Here is a 19,247-nt window from a genome sequence, read left to right as displayed (position 1 = left end):
CGTTCTAGGCTCACGCAACCTCTACCTCCTGGGTTCAAGTGATTCTCCTGCCTCGGCCTCCTGAGTAGCTGGGATTACAGGCATGTGCCACTCGCCTGGCTAATTTTTTGTATTTTTAGTAGAGAGAGGGTTTCACCGTGTTAGCCAGGATGTTCTTTATCTCCCAACCTCAGGTGATTCCCCCCTGCCTTGGCTTCCCGAAGTGCTGGGATTACAGGCGTAAGCCACCTCGCCCAGCCTCAGAGGGATTTCTGGTACCAGAATTATAGATTGTTTTTGTTACCGAACTTCCTAAGTTATGCTTGTTCTTTGTTTATTAAGGGGAGACACTAGATTTTTTTTACTACCCTTTTTATCATCATAGAGAACTTTAGTAGTCTACAAGAATATTATTAAAGGCTTAGCAGTGGCCTCACTGCACATACATGTATATGTCTTTGGGAACCTACAGGTTGTTAAGAAGTTGTTAATATTTACTAGATATTTGTTTTTGGATGGCATGTAATATATTAATAGCCTAGAAAAAAGGCTCCACTAATGAATATGTCTTAGATTACATAGTGACATATTAGCTTTTCGTCCACATTTGATAACATTGCTAACATTTTCTTTTATTTTTTTTACTGAAGCTCTTTGAATTTAAAGTTTTCTCTCATTTAAATTTATTAATTAAAAACATACCTTTACTCTGTTCCCTTTAGCATTTCAATCTGATGTTAAAAGATGTATATGTGTGATATGTGTGTTTGAAATTTTAACTTTCATCTTGGAGTATTTAATCCTCTGAAGCAGTGCATGACTCTTGCTCTTCAGCCTCTTGAGGGTGTCCCTGGTTTATATTCCGGATGATACAAACCCTGGAATTTCTTGCCTGAAGTGTTAACACTTTATTTCCAGGCCCTAATTTGATTTTAATAGTGGAAGTTCAGATTCAATGCATTAATGACAAATTCTATGTTGACTTCTTCAGATTTGCCAGACAGAAAAACCTACTTATGTGAGGAAATCTTCAGGCTTTTTGACTAACCTCTTTGTATAATGAGACTCTTTTCTCGTTAGATGAGTAAAAAGATCCAGACATGATCACCAGTATCACCTAGAATTCATATATATTTAATTGAAAGGGAAAAAAATCCTGGGATTCTTTCCTACAAAGGTTGATTACATTTCTTGCCTGTCCGTATGTTCTTTGTATAAACGTGAAGAAAAATAAAAATATAGGTTTTCCAGCACTGGGACTATGAAATTTGAGATTTAACATTTATTCATTAGTCAGATTTAAAGGAATCCACCTTAAGTCATAGTTTATATTGTTTTTGAAGGACCTGAGTGAGGATTCTATTAAAAATGATTAATTCTGTCATTATTTGAAATATTGATAGGATTTTAATATGTTCCTTTTTTGAAAATACCAAAATTATAAATTAACTTACACTTAATAGCAAATAGGTCGTAAGTATGTGGTAATCAATTTATTGACTAAAAATTTTGTAAAAGATGCCTTTTATTTAAAGTGGCCTATCGTGTAGTTACTATAATGCTAGTGCTCTCTACATTTTCATTGTAATCTTACTGAAGAAGTAAAAATTATTATTGTTCTCCCCACTCTAATATTAATTCAAAAATCATAATTGTACACATAGGGTACAACGTAATGTTTATATATGTGTAATGTGGTATGATTAAATCATGCTAATTAACATACTATCGCCTTACTTTGCTTACTTATATTTTGTGGTGAGGCATTTGAAATTTACTCTTAATTATTTGAAATACATTATTATTATTGCTATTGTTATCTCTGTCTTCTCTTTGCAAATAAATACATCATTATTTACTATAGCCACCCTGTTGTGCAAAGATTTCAAAAACTATTCTCCTATGTGAAATTTGTTCCCTTTTCTTTTTCAAAAAAAAAAAAAATCCACTCGCTGTCTTAGCATTGGTGAAGTTAAAAATAGAACCAGTGTGTTTTAGATTCCTCTCTAAGCGTCTTTATTTTTAAGATTTTTTTTTTTTTTTTTTTGAGACGGCGTCTTGCTCTGTTGCCCAGGCTGGAGTGCAGTTGGCACCATCTTGGCTCACTGCAATCTCCACCTTCCGGGTTCAAGCGATTCTCCTGCCTCAGCCTCCCATGTAGCTGGGACTACAGGCATGTGCCACCACGCCTGGCTAATTTTTGTATTTTTAGTAGAGACGGGTTTCACCATGTTGGCCAGGCTGGTCTCAAACTCCTGACCTCAGGTGATACGTCCGTCTCAGCCTCCCAAAGTTCTGGAATTACAGATGTGAGCCACCGTGCCCAGCTAGAATGTGTGTATTTTAAAAAGTTGATCCTTCACAGATATTTATCTTAGGAGAGGCTGGTGTCATGAAAAAAGCTGTGGACTAAGAATGGGAAGACAAAGATCTTTTGTATTGGCACTACCAGCTGTGTCCCTCTGAGGGGGTAATTTTTGCCTTTTGAAGACGTTGGGAGGGTTAAAGTTCAGGAAATTATTTTTAAAACTGTTTCAGTGAATATTTAGAAAAATATTAGTGGAGATAGAATTAATTGCTCTGCAGTGGAGTGGCTCTCTTTCTACATTTTCTTTTTTTTTCTTTTTGAGACGGAGTCTCGCTCTGTCCACCAGGCTGGAGTGCAATGGTGCGATCTCAGCTCACTGCAGCCTCCGCCACCCGGGTTCAAGTGATTATCCTGCCTCAGCCTCCTGAGTAGATGGGATTACAGGCATGTGCCACCACACCCAGGTAATTTTTTTTTGTATTTTTAGTAGAGACGGGGTTTCACCTTGTTGGCCAGGCTGGTCTTGAACTCCTGACCTTGTGATCCATTCACCTCTGCCTCCCAAAGTGCTGGGATTACAGGTGTGAGCCACCGTGCCTGCCTTCTTTCTACATTTTCTAGTGTACTCCCATTAGGCTGTAAACCTATTTCAAGTTGAACAATAAGAAATTTCAGCATAGCTCTGCATCATCATTTTTTCTCCATATCTTGTATTCACACCTTAAGAATTTGTTACTAGTTGAAATGATAAGCCAGCAAACATAATCTAATCTTTGTGACTATTTGCATAGATTGGAGGGCAAGTACAATGTAAATGGAATGTATATAGAGAAAGGGTAGGTTAAAAGGTAGCTTGTAGCTAACTACACGGTTGGAATTTAAGAACTGATTCTTATAAGAACACCAGTTGAACGATGAATTGCTTTTTTCCCTCTGGTGTAGTGTGTATGGGTGTGTATATACATATTTTTATTTTAATTTTTTTTTTTAATGGGAGGAGGGAGGATGCCAGAAACATTGAAAGGTTGTACTCTGCCAATGTGATAGTTTTAAGCACTTGAGGGGGTGGAGAAGAACCACACGCATCTTCTAAACAAAGATGGGAAATATCATATTATAAGAATGTATATACGGTATTAAGCAATTACAAGATTTTGGGCCGGGCATGGTGGTGCTTTGGGAGACTAAGGCAGGGAGGTGGGTGGATCACTTGAGCCCAGGAGTTGGAGATCAGCCTGGGTAACATAGTGAGACCTCGTTTCTACAAAAAATAAAAAAAATTGGCCGGGCATGGTGGCTTACACTTGTAATCCCAGCACTTTGGGAGGCCGAGGCTGTCAGATCACCGAGATCAGGAATTCGAGACCAGCCTGACCAACCTGATGAAACTCCGTCTCTACTAAAAATACAAAAATTAGCTTGGCATGGTGGTGCATGCCTGTAATCCCAGCTATTTGGGAGGCTGAGGCAGGAGAATTGCTTGAACCCAGGAGGCAGAGGTTGCAGTGAGCCAAGATCACGCCACTGCACTCCAGCCTGGGCGACAGAGCAAGACTCTGTCTCAAAAAAACAAAATAGCTGGACATGGTGGCATGAGTTTCTAGTCCCACCTACTTGGGAGGCTGACGTGGGAGGATTGCTTTAGCCCAGGAGGTCGAGGCTACTGTGAGCTGTGATTGTGCCACTGTCTCAAAGAAAAGAAAAGATTCTGGTACTATTTGAAATTGTAGTACTGTAAATCTATAATAAATGATTGCTGTCTCTTAAGGAACTTAATATCTAGAAACATTGTTTTTTTTTCCCTTGTAAAAGGGAATTATAAAAGTTACTTCTTTTAAATCACTTATGTCAATCTGATTAAAGTGTGTTTAGTATAAAATGTAACAAAAGAAAAAGATAGGGTTTGTATAGACTGGGTTTAAAGTGGCTTAAGTGATGATTTTGAAGTTTCCTAGGTGTCTTATACTTAAGGCTAAATACAAAGACCTCAGTAAATTTCTGTCTACTGCTGAGCATGGTGGGAGCATGGTTTCCTGTTCTTACTAGTATGTTTCAGCAGCTAGCAAAAGCTGTCTTCATTTAATACATTTTCCTACAGTTAAAATAATAGTGTGATTATCTTGAAAGGCATCTTCCTTTTTCAGTATTTGATTTGTGAGACCATATCTTCTGGAATTACTTGAGACCTCTAATTAAATTGACTTTTAAAATTTTTTATTTCATTTTCTTTTAGAGTTGGAGGTCTTGCTATGTTGTCTGGACTGGCCGAGGATGATGATGATGATTTTTTTCTTTAGAGACACAGTCTCACTGTGTTGCCCAGGCTGGTCTCAAACTCCTGGGCTCAAGTGATCCTCCTGTTTCAGCCTCCTGAGTAGCTGGGATTACAGGTGTGAGCTACTGCAGCCGGCTTGGCCTAGGATTATTTTTATTTTTATTTATTTTACTTTATTTTTTCCTTTTATTGAGATGGAGTTTCGCTCTTGTTGCCCACGCTGGAGTACAATGGCGCCATCTCGGCTCACCACAACCTCCGCCTCCCGGGTTCAAGTGATTCTCCTGCCTCAGCCTCCCGAGTAGCTGGGATTACAGGCATGCACCACCACACCTGGCTAATTTTGTATTTTTAGTAGAGACAGGGTTTCTCCATGTTGGTCAGGCTGGTCTTGAACTCTTGACCTCAAGTGCTCCACCTGCCTCGGCCTCCTACAGTGCTGGGATTACAGGTGTGAGCCACCGCGCCTGGCCAGGATTATTTTTAAAGAGAAGATTTAACATATGCAATTGTTAGAAAATCTTATAAACATATCATTCCCTGGGAATGTGCTTCAACCTGTTGGCTAAAGGAACTTTATCAGAATAACTACAGTTATTATCTGACTATTTTCAGGAGTTGAAAAAAATGGCTGCATACATTTCTTTTTTTTTTTTTTTTTTTGAGGCGGAGTCTCGCTGTGTCCCCCAGGTTGGAGTGCAGTGGCGCGATCTGAGCTCACTGCGTACTCCATCTCCCGCGCTCACGCCATTCTCCTGCCTCAGCCTCCTGAGTAGCTGGGACTTCAGGCGCCTGCCACCACGCCCGGCTAATTTTTTTGTAGTTTTAGTAGAGACGGGGTTTCACTGTGTTAGCCAGGATGATCTCAATCTCCTGACCTTGTGATCCTCCTGCCTCGGCCTCCCAAAGTGCTGTGATTACAGGCATGAGCCACCGTGCCTGACCCATTCATTTCTTATATTGGTAAACATCACTTCACCTTTACCTTGATTATAAAGTCCCAGTCTACTTTTGAGATTCTTTAGATTTCTGCAGTGTGTAACTCTTTTTTTTTTTTTTTTTTTTGAGACGGAGTCTTGTTCTGTCACCTAGGCTGGAGTGCAGTGGTGCAATGTAACTCTTAGTGATTCTTAATCTTAATCTTCGTTGGAATGGGCTATGTTTGGCCTTTTTTTTTTTTTTTTGGAGACTGAGTCTCACTCTGTTCTCCAGGCTGGAGTGCAGTGGCGAGCTCTCGGCTCACTGCAACCTCCGCCTCTGGGTAAGCGATTCTCCTGCCTCAGCCTCTCGAGTAGCTGGGATTACAGATGTGCACCACCACGGCTGCCTAATTTTTTTGTATTTTTAGTAGAGACTGGGTTTCACCATGTTGGCCAGGCTGCTCTTGAACTCCTGATCTCAGGTAATCTGCCTGCCTCGGGCTCCCAAACAGCTGGGATTACAGGTATGATCAACTGCGCCTGGCCTATGTTTGGCATGTAACTGGTGGGGGAGGGATGCATATCTTTGTACATTTTCAGCCTTTTTTGTCCTTCATCTATTAAAGAGGTCATAGAGTAAGATATTTCCTTTCAATCTTGGCAATTTCCCAGGCCAAATGGTATGTCTCTAGGGTACTTCCAGGACTTACTGACAAAAGGGGAAGATAAGCGATGCAAATTGAGAGCTGAAGTAGGGTCTCTTTTTTTTTTTTTTTTTTTCTTTTGAGTCTCGTTCTGTCGCCCAGGCGGGAATGCAGTGGTGTGATTTTGGCTCACTACAACCTCCGGCTCACTACAACCTCCGCCTCCCGGGTTCAAATGATTCTCCTGCCTCAGCCTCCTGAGTAGCTGGGACTACAGGCGCTGCACCACCAGGCCCGGCTAAGTTTTTGTGTATTTTTAGTAGAGACAGGGTTTCACCATGTTGGTCAGGCTGGTCTCGAACTCCTGACCTCATGATCTGCCCTCCTCGGCCTCCCAAAGTGCTGGGATTATAGGCGAGAGCCACTGTGCCCAGTGAAGCAGGGTCTCTTTTTAAGGTTGTAAGCTAGCTTGGGTTAGAAATAAAGGCAGAGAGCCACTCCATACCTGTAGTTCTAGCTACTGGGGAGGCTAAGACCAGAGGATCTCTTGAGCCCAGGAGTTCAAGGCTGCAGTGAGCTGTAATCACACACTGTACTACAACGTGGGCAACATAGAGTGAGACCTAATTAAAAAATAAATAAATAAATGCAAGGAGAAAGTCATGAACTTGGTGCATTTAGGTGTACAATTGGTTGGCATAAACAATTTTTTTTTTTTTGAGATGGAGTTTCTCTCTTGTTGCCCAGGCTGGAGTGCAGTGGCGCAGTCTCGGCTCACTGCAACCTCCGCCTCCTGGGTTCAAGTGATTCTCCTGCCTCAGCCTCCTGAGTAGCTGGGATTACAGGCGCCCGCCACCACGCCCAGCTGATTTTTGTATTTTTAATAGACGGGGTTTTTCACCATATTGGACAGGCTGATCTTGAACTCCTGACCTCAAGTGATCCGTCTGCCTCAGCCTCCCAAAGTGCTGGGATTACAGGCGTGAGCCACTATGCCAGCCAAGAATTTTTAAAAAAGGAGTTTCATTCAGCCCACCTCATTCCTCTGCAGGGCACCTGTGTGCAGGGCAAAACTGCTCAACCCTACTCAGCAGCCCTGTGAAAGCTGCTGAAAGGATGAGCAGATTGAGGCCTGAATTGTATCTTGGATTTAGCAGCCTGGAGGTCATAATGGATTTTGCCAAGAGTGATGGGGCAGAAATTGGACCAGTGTGTGTTAAGGAGCTAGAAGAAGTGAAGAAATGCGAGAGGGGAGTCTAGACAACTTAAGTTTGGCTGCAGCAAGTAAAGGCAGATTGTTTGATGGAGGGACATGTGGGATTGATGGAGTTTTTCCTTTTTATATGTTTTTGTATTTTTAAAAGGGATACATTAGAAAGTGTTGCATGCTTATGGGGGGGATTTAGTCAGTGGGAAAAGTATTTGAAAAGTTACAGTAAGGTGGAAGTAGATGGAATCCTAAGTAAGGTCTGGAATCGGGTACAGGTATTTTATGTTATCTTCCCCACCCCACCCCGAGACGGAGTTTCACTCGTATTGTTGCCCAGGCTGGAGTGCAGTGGTGCAGTCTTGGCTCACTGCAACCTCCACCTCCTGGGTTCAAGCGATTCTTCTGCCTCAGTCTCCCGTGTAGCTGGGATTACAGGTGCGCACCACCACACCCAGCTAATTTTTGTATTTTTAGTAGAGATGAGGTTTCACCATTTTGTCCAGGCTGGTGTCCAACTCCTGACCTCAAGAGATCTACCTGCCTTGGCTTCCCAAAGTGCAAGGATTACAGGCGTGAGTCACCGTGCCCAGCTGGTACCTTTTTTTTGTTGGTGAAGTAGAATGTGTGTATGGGGAGGGGAGGTGATAGGATATTTGGAATTTGAAGAGAATGGGAATATCTGGATAGTGCATGTATAGAATGGGAAGTAAACACTGGAGGACCTGGGAGTGTGGTGCTTATTGATGGATCATTGGGTTTATCCAGGATTGGGGTTTTGCCAGATGGATGTGATGAAAATCTTAAGAGTTAAGGGTATAGGCAAGAGTGTTGTTGAAATGATACACAATGAAATCTAAGCTGGTTAAAGAAGTGAAGAAGGGTCCGGGCACATTGGCTCACACCTGTAATTCCAGCACTTTGGGAGGCTGAGGCGGGTGGATCCCTTGAGGTCAGGAGTTCGAGACCAGCCTGGCCAACATGGTGAAACACCATCTCTACTAAAAATACAAAAATTAGCCGGGTGTGGTAGCAGGGGCCTGTAATCTCAGCTACTTGGGAGGCTGAGGCAGGAGAATCGCTTGAACCTGGAGGTGGAGGTTGCAGTGAACCAGTATTGCACCACTATACTCCAGCCTGGGCAACAAAGTCAGAATCTATCTCAAAAAAAAAAAAAAAAAGTGAAGAAGGAGGAGAATACTTGGATTGGGATAAAGTAGAAAGAGTCACTGGAATTAAAGTTAACTAAAAAACTCATAAACTTTAGAATGGTACTGAGAAATTGTAAGGTGAACCGAAAAAGGCTCATGGGATTTTAGAGCCAAGAAGGCCTTGAGTGGCAGTTCCTACCTTAGTAGGAATAGCTTCAGTGGTGTGTTGCAGGTGGAACCCAGATTAAAGTGGGTTAAAAAGTAAGTGAAGGCAAGGAAGATACATTTTTCAACAGGTTTGTCTGTGAAGAGTCCAGGCTATTAGATTGGTAGAGGGAGAAAGGCAGTTAAAGGGTGTTTTTTTTTTTTTTTTGAGTCAGAGTCTCATACTGTTGCCCGGTCTGGAGTGCAATGGTGCGACCTCGGCTCACTGCAACCTCCGCCTCTAGGGTTCAAGTAGTTCTCCTGCCTCAGCCTCCCAACTAGGTGGGATTACAGGCACCTGCCACCACACCCGGCTAAGTTTTTGTATTTTTAGTAGAGACGGGGTTTCACTATGTTGCCCAGGCTGGTCTCAAACTCCTGAACTCATAATCTGCCTGCCTCGCCCTCCCAAAGTGCTAGGATTACAGGCATGAACCACTGTGCCCGGCCTTGTTTTCTTAATTTTTAAATTTATTTTATTATTATTATTATTTTTTAAGATGGAGTCTCTCTGCCGCCCAGGCTGGAGTGCAGTGGTGCAATCTCGGCTCACTGCAGCCTCCGCCTCCCGGATTCAAGTGATTCTCCTGCCTCAGCCTCCGGAGTAGCTGGGATTGCAGGCGCCCACCACCACGCCTGGCTGATATTTGTACTTTAGTAGAGACGGGGTTTCACTACATTGGCCAGGCTGGCCTTGAACTCCTGATCTCATGATCCACCCACCTCAGCCTCCCAAAGTGCTGGGATTACAGGCGTGAGCCACCGCACCTGGCCTTTATTTTATTTTATTTTTTAAAACAGAGTCTCACTCTGTCACCAGGCTGGAGTGTAGTGGCACGATCTCGGCTCACTGCAAGCTCTGCCTCCCAGGTTCAAATGATTCCCCTCCCTCAGCCTCCCAAGTAGCTGGGACTACAGGTGAGTGCCACCATGCACAGGTAATTTTATTTTTTCTATTTTAGTAGAGATGAGGTTTCACCATGTTGGCCAGGGTGGTCTCAATCTCCTGACCTTATGATCTGCCTGCCTTCGTCTCCCAAAGTGCTGGGATTACAGGCATGAGCCGCCGTGCCCGGCCATTTTTTGTTTTTTGTTTTTTTTTTAAAGTAAGACTTTTGAGAGTGCTTATATGTCGATGATGTGATAAGCAGTAGTAAAATGGGAGATTTTGCAATGTACAAAAGAAACAGGCCGGGCGCAGTGGCTCAAGCCTGTAATCCCAGCACTTTGGGAGGCCAAGGTGGTCGGATCACGAGGTCAGGAGATCGAGACCATCCTGGCTAACATGGTGAAACCCCATCTCTACTAAAAATACAAAAAATTAGCCAGACGTGGTGGTGGGCACCTGAAGTCCCAGCTACTCGGGAGGCTGAGGCAGGAGAATGGCGTGAATCCAGGAGGCGGAGCTTGCAGTGAGTCAAGATCACGCCACTGCACTTCAGCCTGGGCGACAGAGCGAGACTACATCTCAAAAAAAAAAAGACAAGACATAACTTGGAAAATGAGGGGAATGGACAGATCCAGATGATTTCTATGGATAGGAGGTTTATTTGTTCCATTATGCAAAGATGATGGGAAGAAAAGCTGTATGTGCAGATGCAGGTGAATTTGTGGATATATTAGAAGGAAGATGACAGGCAGTGATGGAGTGTTGAAGAGCTCAAACATTAGACAGTACTGGGTCTGAGTTCTGGCTCTGCCTTTTACAAGCTGTGCAACCTTAGGCCAGTTATGAAACCTTAGTTATCAAGTTATAACTAATAGGATTGTGTTGAACATGAAATGGCATGATAAACATATGTAAACTGCTTGGATCAGTTGCCCACTAGCTCTTGTTAGGAGCTAAAATGTTAGCTCTTGCTGAGGGTGCTGTCAAATGGCTTCTATTTCTCATGAAGCAGAAATCTATAAGGTCATCCACTGGTAGTGGTGGGAGAAGGAAGAAGGTGCAGAAAGTTTTACAGATGTTTTGGAAAGGAAAGAAACCTGGTGAGGGAAATGTGGGCAGCATCAGAGGCCCACTTGAAGTCAGAGAAAAGGAGCATTGGGGCATGGAGGTGAGGGGGTACTTTCTTCAGCTTTTCTCTGAAGACAATTGTGCACGTGAAACAGAGGTTAATATCAGATCTGTTGCCCTCCTGGAGTTATTGGCTTCGTTTGCTCCTTCTGGCTAATTTGATTGGAGGTCTGAAAATAGAGAATATTAGAGGTTTCTTGGAAGGAAAATAAGCAACACTGAAGTCAAATCTTTATCATGTTTGCTAGAAATGTTATTAAAAAACAAAATTTATGGCCGGGTGCAGTGGCTTATGCCTGTAATCCCAACCCTTTGGGAGGCTGAGGTGAGTGGATCACTTGAGCCCAGGAGTGCGAGACCAGCTTGGGCAACATTTTGGGAATGTTGTAGGGAATGGGACAAAAAAAATACAAAAGTTGCTGGGCGTGGTGGAGTAAGCCTGTGGTCTTAGCTACTTGGGAGGCTGATGTGGGAGGTTTGCTTGAGCTCGGATTGTGCCACTGCACTCTAGCCTGGGCGACAGGGTGAGACCCTGTTTCAAAACAACTTTTTTTGAGCTACAGTATATTTAATGGTTTTAAATATGAGTGCAGAGTAAGAGGGAGTCCAGTCCATAAGATGACCCTTGCTTCTAATACTAGTTGCGAGTTTGGGGGTTCACAAGACCACTCTTTTTTTTTTTTTTTTTTTTTTTTGAGACAGGGCCTCTCTCTGTCACCCAGGTGAGAGTGCAGTGGCATGATCACGGCTCACTGCGCCCTACCTCCTCCCTCCCAGGTTCAGGCAATCCTCCTACCTCAGCCACCTGAGTTGCTGGATCTATGGGCGCATACCACCTCGCCTGGCTAGTTTTTCTATATTTTTTAGAGACAGTTTCACCATATTGCCAGGCTGGTGTCAAACTCCTGAGCTCAAGTGATCCGCCTGCCTGGGCCTCCCAAAGTGCTGGGATTACAGGCTTGAGCCACTGTGCCTGGCCAAGACCACTCTTAGGTTGGATGATTTGCCGGGAGGACTCACCAGAACTCACTGAAAGCTCTCATACCCATGGTTAGAGTTTATCGCAGTTTAGGGATTCAGATTAGAATGAGCCAAGGGTAGAGGTGCATAGGGCAGAGTTCGGGGAAGTTCCAAATGTTGGAGTTTCGAATTGTCCTGTCCCTGTAGAGTTGTGAAAAATGATACCTTCCTGGTGGCACTGGTGTGCGACAATACTCATGGATTATTGCCAACCAGGGAAGCTCATTCCATTTTTTATGTCCAAAGTTTTTGCTGGGGTTCCATGGTTGCGTGCCCATGTGGCTAACCTTAGTCTCCAGCCCCACTGGAGGTCAAGCTGATCCATGTGACTCAAAGCCCCCACCATAAGCCACATTATTAGACTCTGCTGTGGCCTAAAGCCCCCAGATGAACAAGGACACCTTCCCCCCACCGCCGCTCCCACTTTTTTTTTGGAGATAGTCTTGCTCTGTTGCCCAGGCTGGAGTGCAGTGGCATAATCTCAGCTCACTGAAACCTCAGCCTCCTGAGTGGCTGGGATTATTACAGGTGCCTGTCACCATGCCTAGCTAATTTTTGTATTTTTAGTAGAGACAGGTTTCACCATGCTAGCCAGGCTGGTCTCAAAATCCTGACCTCAAGCGATCTGCCCGCCTTGGCCTCCCAAATTGCTGGGATTACAGGTGTGAGCCACTGCTCCTGGCCAGGACCCTTTTATTAGGTATGACATTTCAAGAGTTTAGAGATTACCTTCCAGAATTCACAGGTAAAAGCCAGATCTCTCCTTGGTGAAGATACAATTCTTTACAATTTTACAATAGTTAAGTATATTTTATCAGTCTATATTGGCTGTTTAGTTGACAGACAGTTAAAAATTGGTGACAGTCCAGATGTGGTCACTCATGCCTCTAATCCTAGCATTTTGGGAGGCTGAGGTGGGAAGATTGCTTGAGTCCAGGAATTTGAGAGCAGCCTGAGCAACATAATCAGACACTTGTCTCTACAAAAAACATAAAAGTGAAAAATTAGCTAAATGGAGTGGCATGCACCTGTGGTCCCAGCTGTTTGAGAGGCTGAACCCATGAGGTCGAGGATGCAGTGAGCTATGGTCATGCCAGTGTACTCCAGCCTGGGTGACAGACTGAGACCCTGTCTCAAAAAAGGAAACAAATCACCCATAAATGGATAATTAAGATTTGGTTATTATAGACACTTAATACTTAGGTAGCTAAGCTAGTTTTACCAATAAATTATATTAATTTAATATTTCAGTATTGCAGAACTGATGCATACTCATTTATAATTTTGACATGGAATGGTTCTGTTTTGTTTTATTAAATTTGAACTTAAAGTTCTCTGCAAGAAGAGATTTGTGTAATAAATTCCCTGAGCCTCTCAAATTAATATTTTAGCCATAGACTCATATTTAGAGCAGTGTTTCTAATGTAATGATACAAGGCCCAGGGTTATTCATAGTTTCACCCTTTCTCTTATTCTTCATTAAAGCGTGTTTGAATCCAGGTAAGAGGCATTACAGGGGAAAACCTTGAATTTATTTTTGAAGGGTAAATCATTTTCAAGTGGTATTAACCATTAGTATGGAAAGCAACATATCCTATAACTGCTCTGTGACAGTGAGACTATCTTTGCTACTTTAGAAAATAAGTACATTCCTACTTCATTGGCTTTAGTGCAAATCTCATTTCCTGGTTTATATCCATTACAAATTATCACCATGAGAGCAAAATCCCTTAATAAACCTAGGTAAAAGCAATTTGAAGTAATATGATGCTTACTCCAGTGACACCACTAGGTGTGGTGTTTGCATCAAGTCATTTTGGGGTGCTTTATGGAAATGCTTCCTAGTAGGGAATTCCCTGACTTCACACTTTCCAGAGATGACGCTCTCTCTCTTTTTCTCTCTAATACTTACAAGAATGGACTGCAAGGCTACATTTAGTCAGGAGATACTATCCCCAGCACATGGTGGATTGTTAATGTGAGGTCTAAGGATCCCGGTCATTTGAAACGAATGGCCTCCTAGATTTATGGCATTTTTCTGTATATTGAGAATAGGTAACTAAAATAAGTGGTAACTATATTTGCATGTGATTTGTATGTTATAGTTAACATTTAAATTCTCTTATGTACTAAAATTTTTTTGGTGGCCACATTAAGCCTCTTTATCCTGTAAGGCACAGAGTGGCTTTCCACCTCAATTTTTGCTTTAATGTATGAACCCTAATGGGACCATAGTTCAACTAAAGGCACCTAACTCATGAATGATATTTGCTCCATGTTTGAACAACAAATGTTTTAACCCACTGTCTTCACTAATATTGTAACTACTGTCTTACAGATTGACTTGATGCAAAACATCACAAAGGCTCCATATTATACAGTATGCGATTTTTGAGGTATGAGCTTTAGAAACTTACCTCTCATGTGGCATGTACATCAGGCTTTAACTTCAGTTTGATCGTTTTGGGGAAATTTATGCATTTCTTTTTTTTTCTCTCCATGATATTTTTAGAATATTAAAGGGGCTGTAGAGGTATTTTTGGATCCTTGCTAGGATTCTTAGACTTAACAGATAGATTTTCTTTTTTCACTAAATTGAGACACTAATTCTGGCAGATGATATCCCTTTCAGCTCTTCTAACTAACTAGCCTAACATTTATGCCTGCCTCTTGGAGTTCAAATCTGCAGTTTCTATTTTGTGGCTTTGATTGCCTCATTTTAAGTGCTCATTTCCGTTCTTTAACAGTTTTCTATTTATTGGACTGGGATGATCTTGTTGGTGGTAACAGCCTGACATTGACATTTTTTGAAACCTAAGCAGTCAAGATTGTATAAAAATAGAAATTTCGTATAAATGCTAAACCATTTTGTGCTTTTAGGTTCAGAATGCTTACAACCTGAGTTCTGGTTAGGGATGCTTTGATCAATTTGTATTAAAATAATTTGGCAACTAGGGAGTTTTTAGGTATTTCTGAGACAGTGGCTCTATTCCAGTTAGTTTTTTTTGTTATATTTCTGAAAACACAAATTTTTTTGGGGAAAAAAAATCTCAGTGTTCATAACTTAGGGGATTTAGAAACCTTATTTCTAACCAATGGGGAAGCTGCTCCTGGTTTTACAGTTTAGTTTGAAATCAGATGCTTCCTAGTTGGAAACACATTGTTGGTAGCAGCAGATTACCTGGTTTCTTCAGTGAAGTATTTAAGTTGCTGTATATTGACTGTAAAAACTTGTTTTGATTATATTCATATACTCATGAACTGTTTGTACATTGTCTTTTAGACTGGTAACTTTGAGTTTATTTTGTATTATGGTCATAATAACTTTTAACATACCCTGCAAACTAAGCGTTTCTTTATAATTCATTATCTTATTTAAGCCTCACAACAACCTTGCATGTTAGATAGGTATCATCCTCATTTTATGCAAGAGACAACCAGGGCTTGGAGATCAAGTAATTTGTGCAAAGGCACACATACTTTTCAGTGCTGGAGCTGGGATTTGAGCCCAGATCTTTTTTTAACTTGTATTCTCTGCTGCCTTATGGTACTACTGTTTCACCAGAAAATGATACAAATATTTAACTCTTAATAGTAAAGGTAGTATAGGAGATAAGTAAACATGATGGAAACAGGAAGTGAAGATATGTTTAAATATTGGCAGACTTCAGTTATCTTTGTGTTTCCGAATTAGTCAAGTGCTTATTTTATTCGCTCATCTAATAAGAGCTTACTGTGGCATACATATAAAGTTCAAACCCTGTCAGAAAAGATTATAAGCTCTCTTATGTTTCAGTCTCCTTTCAGAAAGTAATGGTATGCTCTGATTTATATAGATGCATGTTAAATGTGCTCTTTTTAGGTACATAAGGAATGTGTTTTCATTAGTTTAAAAAAGTTATGGTCCATTGAGTTAATATTTTAATGCCTATAGACTTAGTATACTCAGAAAATATTCTCATACATTTTTCTTGAAATTCCATAGATTTTATTTTCCCTTATATTTGAAGTACTTAGCTTTATGAATAAGTGAACTCTGAATATTAGAAGATACTCCTTATAGAGCCTTAGTCATTTTAGTATGCTAGGTTTTGAATTTCATGAAGTTTCAGATTGAGAACCTTTGTAAGTAATGACTTGTACCAATTAGATATCCAAGTTTAATTGGACCTATTGTCTGCATTCTGTATTAACAGTGATCGTAGTAAGTGCAGATCAAGGTGTCCAACTGATTGAGCTCATGCAAAGTTTTATGTTTAGTATTTTTGGGAGCAAGGAAAGACAAATAAACTCTAAATGAAATATATACAGTATACAAACACTGCTGTCACTTTTACACCATAGAGGGAGGGGAAAAGCATAGAGGAATAGGTTAGTTTCTGGCCTTGCCAGTGTCCTAAACTTTTCTAAAAGATTCAGGTTCTAAAAGGTTGAGAAAGCATTTTTAGTAAATATCATAGAAGTGATTTTCTTTTTTTTTTTTTTTCCCCCCCCAAAGTTGTTCCTCTCAGGAGAAAATCAGTAGGGGAAGAACTTACTTGGATTTTTCATATGCTATAACAGATTATTTTGTTGTCTTCTTTCTTGATAGTTTATGATTGATGGCTGAAAGAGTAACACTCATGAGAAGTCTTGTAACTCAGCTCTGTTTTACTTATGAGGCAGTTGAAGCATAGAGCAGATACTTAGATGAGGACACACTTTTACCCTTGGCTGTACCCTACTTGTTTACTAATAAGCATCAGGTATTATTCTAAACAGTACCTAAATTTTAAATAGATTATGAACTACAACTTTCCGATACAACTTTATTGCATTTCTGATACCTTTTATTTTCTTAAAATGTCTTCTTTTTTACTTCTTAAAATTTTGATTGCTACTCTTTACAATTAAGGCATCTTCAATGGGGTCTTCAATACTACAGTACCTAATCAGTACTTAGAAAATAACTTGGTAAGACATTGCCCGTCCCTGACATGCTGCCAGTGTTTTTTATTTTTATGACAGGAAAGGTTGAAATTTTTTGACTGATTAACCCTCTCCAGGGGGGAGAATTTAGAAAGAATTATTCTTATTATCAAGTCATGTGAGGAGAACACTGGACCAGAGTAACCAATTGTCCTGTTTTGCCTGGACAGGAGACTTTCAATGCTGAAACCAGCAAAAGTCACCCTAATCCCAGTAGTTATTCATATTTCTGAATGGGTCTTTAGAACAGTAGAAGAGACTGAAAAGTTGGCATTTCATCCATTGAGAATCTCTTCCCAGTGAAAGACTTCTTGTTAGACAGCTGAGTGCTTACATATAATATATAGTACATATTACACTAAATATAATAGTAATGGTTAAATGTAAAATTTGGGAGAAGAGAGGCTTGTATAAAGAAAGATTTATTTATGTTATTTAAAGTTCTAATCTTAAACTTTTCTCTTTTTATAGAACTGATAGTGCATCAGCCGACCCAGATAATTTAAAATATTCTTCATCCAGAGATAGAGGTGGTTCTTCCTCTTATGGACTGCAACCTTCAAATTCAGCTGTGGTGTCTCGGCAAAGGCACGATGATACCAGAGTCCACGCTGACATACAGAATGACGAAAAGGGTATATATATTTTCTTATTGCTACAAGCATGTTTTTTGAACCTACCTATGCCACCTTCCTGCCTTCTTACACCCCCAACTTTCTCGCTTTCTTCTAATATATTTAAAATATGAATAACAGATGCAGTGTTATTTCTGAAAACTTCATAGGACATTTATCTACTTTATTATTTTTAAAATTTAAATTTTTTTCCATACATAATTCATAAATGCAGTTTTCTTTCAAAAAAGATACAATACTATTTTTGTTTTTATTTTCAAAAATATTTAGCTAAGGTTGAAGTTCCTCTTGGCTACTGTCTCTAAACTTCAAGAAAGTTTTAAAACAAGGTGAAAAATTTGATTTAATTTAGTTTGCATTTCTTTGCTTATTTTCCAATGAAGGGATCAAAATAAAATTAATTTAACTTCAAAGGTGTATTAAAAGAAATCAAAATGATTTTCAAGGCAGACAGTACAGGAAAAAGGTAGGAGAAGCAAAGGCTGATTGAGCTGCATATTGAGTAATAAGATCCTGAGCTATCAGGAAATTGACTGAATGAAACGAACAATCATATTTAAATAACGTACACATTGCTGTTTGTAGGTGGCTACAGTGTCAATGGAGGATCTGGGGAAAATACTTATGGTCGGAAGTCGTTGGGGCAAGAGCTGAGGGTTAACAATGTGACCAGCCCTGAGTTCACCAGTGTTCAGCATGGCAGTCGTGCTTTAGCCACCAAAGACATGAGGAAATCACAGGGTAAGGCTGGAAAAACGGGGACCAATCACATACACCTTCCAAAGACTTGTATCTCCTCTTATTCTGGATGCCTCTTACTAACGCCTTACACAGGCATAAGTTGATTAGTCTACTGTGCAGGTAAAAATTGTTTACATTCTTTTCCTGTGAACTGTTAATTTCCCACTAGAAAGGTTATAGTACATTTTAAAAGAGAATTCTCTTAAAACAAGATTAGAAGACTGGATAAGATCTTACAGAAAAGGTTTACCCAATTATCGTGGATATTGAATGTATAGTGCACAGTAGGCTCTTACTACAGCAAGTCCTTGAACTCTTGGGCCTGTGGAGGATATAGATATATATAGAGAGGGGGTACTTTTCTGTCTTTTTTTTTTTTTTCCCTTAAGTTCAGGGTACATGTGCAGGATGTACAGGTTTGTTACGTAGGTAAACGTGTGCCATGGTAGTTTGCTGCACAGATCATCCCATCATCTAGGTATTAAACCCAGCATCCATTAAGCTATTCTTGCTGATGCTCTCCTTCCCCCTGTACCCTAGAGTGGATACTTTTCTGTTTTTTTTGTTGTTGTTGTTGTTTTCAATATATTTTTTTGAGATAGAGTCTTGCTCTGTCACCCAGGCTGGAGCGCAGTGCTGCAATCTCTGCTCACTGCAACCTCTGCCTCCCAGGTTCAAGTGATTCTCGTGCCTCAGCCTCTCGAATAGCTGGGATTACAGGTGCATGCCACCACACCCAGCTGATTTTTGCATTTTTAGTGGAGACAGGGTTTCACCATGTTGGCCAGGCTGTTCTCGAACTCCTGACCTCAAGTGATCACATGTGCTCATTACAGGCGTGAACCACTGGGCCCTGCCTAGAGTGGGCACTTTTTCTAAAGTTAAATATACTGATAGCATTTCTGCCTTATGACGTAGCCTCACTGTATAGGTGGGTGCCTTGGAAGTTCAGAGGATTGGCCAGGTGCAGTGGCTCACACCTGTAATCCCAGCACTTTGGGAGGCGGAGATGGGCGGATCACGAGGTCAGGAGATCAAGACCATCCTGGCTAACACGGTGAAACCGCGTCTCTACTGAAAATACAAAAAATTAGGCAGGCGTGGTGGCGGGCGCCTGTAGTCCCAGCTACTCGGGAGGCTGAGGCAGGAGAATGGCGTGAACCCGGGAGGCGGAGCTT

General features: G+C 41.1%; 1 protein-coding gene across 5 annotated transcripts in view; it reads left to right on the top strand.

The window, feature by feature from the left end:
• The window catches only part of SMG1 (SMG1 nonsense mediated mRNA decay associated PI3K related kinase), a 114,801-nt gene that overhangs the window by 12,080 nt on the left and 83,474 nt on the right, over nucleotides 1-19,247 (top strand). For 3 of the 5 annotated variants that reach the window (XM_054452962.2, XM_054452961.2, XM_063655200.1), the window contains exons 2-3: nucleotides 17,165-17,328; nucleotides 17,914-18,069. In XM_054452962.2, coding sequence (XP_054308937.1) covers nucleotides 17,165-17,328; nucleotides 17,914-18,069 — 320 coding nt within the window. Of the gene's footprint in view, nucleotides 1-2,216; nucleotides 2,752-14,063; nucleotides 14,122-17,164; nucleotides 17,329-17,913; nucleotides 18,070-19,247 lie in introns of those variants that run through there. The other 2 variants (XM_054452965.2, XM_054452964.2) reach the window with 2 other exon arrangements.

This window comes from Pongo pygmaeus, chromosome 18 (genome assembly GCF_028885625.2).
Source record: "Pongo pygmaeus isolate AG05252 chromosome 18, NHGRI_mPonPyg2-v2.0_pri, whole genome shotgun sequence".
Taxonomy (NCBI): Eukaryota; Metazoa; Chordata; class Mammalia; order Primates; family Hominidae; genus Pongo; species Pongo pygmaeus.
The sequence above is the reverse complement of the archived record's forward strand: the minus strand, read 5'-3'. Positions and strand labels throughout refer to the sequence as shown.